This window comes from Coregonus clupeaformis, chromosome 38 (genome assembly GCF_020615455.1).
Source record: "Coregonus clupeaformis isolate EN_2021a chromosome 38, ASM2061545v1, whole genome shotgun sequence".
Lineage (NCBI taxonomy): Eukaryota > Metazoa > Chordata > Actinopteri > Salmoniformes > Salmonidae > Coregonus > Coregonus clupeaformis.
The window spans coordinates 3,626,929-3,627,762 of NC_059229.1; the positions used below are offsets into that span (position 1 = coordinate 3,626,929).

General features: G+C 56.0%; 1 protein-coding gene across 1 annotated transcript in view; it reads left to right on the forward strand.

Annotated features, from left to right (window-relative positions):
• The window catches only part of LOC121554103 (histone H2A), a 659-nt gene extending 228 nt beyond the window's left edge, over nt 1–431 (forward strand). Inside the window, 1 exon segment of the mRNA XM_041867554.2 lies at nt 1–431. This exon segment is cut by the window's left edge and continues 36 nt beyond it. Within this exon segment, the coding sequence (XP_041723488.1) occupies nt 1–192 (192 nt within the window). The 3' untranslated portion in view covers nt 193–431.
• The last annotated feature ends 403 nt before the right edge of the window (nt 432–834 follow it).

Genomic DNA, 834 nt, shown 5'->3' on the forward strand with positions numbered 1-834 from the left:
TTGGCCGGCAACGCTGCCCGTGACAACAAGAAGACTCGTATCATCCCCCGTCACCTGCAACTGGCCGTCCGTAACGACGAGGAGCTGAACAAACTGCTCGGCGGTGTGACCATCGCTCAGGGTGGTGTGCTGCCCAACATCCAGGCAGTCCTACTCCCCAAGAAGACCGAGAAGGCAGTCAAAGCCAAGTAAATTCGCTACTGCGACTTCAACTTGACTACTCAACCCCCAAAGGCTCTTTTAAGAGCCAACCACCTAGCTCTCCAAAAGCGCAAAGTACCTTTCTATGACCGCAATACATTGAGTGGGTGTATACACAACTATTTCGACATTCTGTGCCCACATGAGGCCTTGCATGAACAACAACACCTACTTGGCCTCATTTGCCATAGCAGGCTAGCATTAGATGATACGTGCCTATAAGATGTCACTCTTGACTTTGGCGACTATTATTGCGCGTAAAGGGCCGGCGGCGTCCTATTGCGCATAAAGGGCCGGCGGCGTCCTATTGCGCGCGCACCGGGAGTTTGAGTTTTGGAGAGGCCGGGCCTCCCGTCCAATGGCCAACGGAGGAAAGGAAAGGCCTGCGAAACGGGCCAATCGGGGTGGTGGGGAGATGGTGTCCAATCAGCAGGCGCCACTGCCGGCTTTATAAACTTCACATAGGCATTTCGAGGCTATACTCCCGACTGTCAGAGCAGCGCCATGGCCAGAACCAAGCAAACCGCTCGCAAATCCACCGGTGGCAAAGCCCCCAGGAAGCAGCTCGCCACTAAGGCTGCTCGCAAGAGTGCCCGGCCACCGGCGGTGAAGAAGCCCGTTACAGGCCCGGCA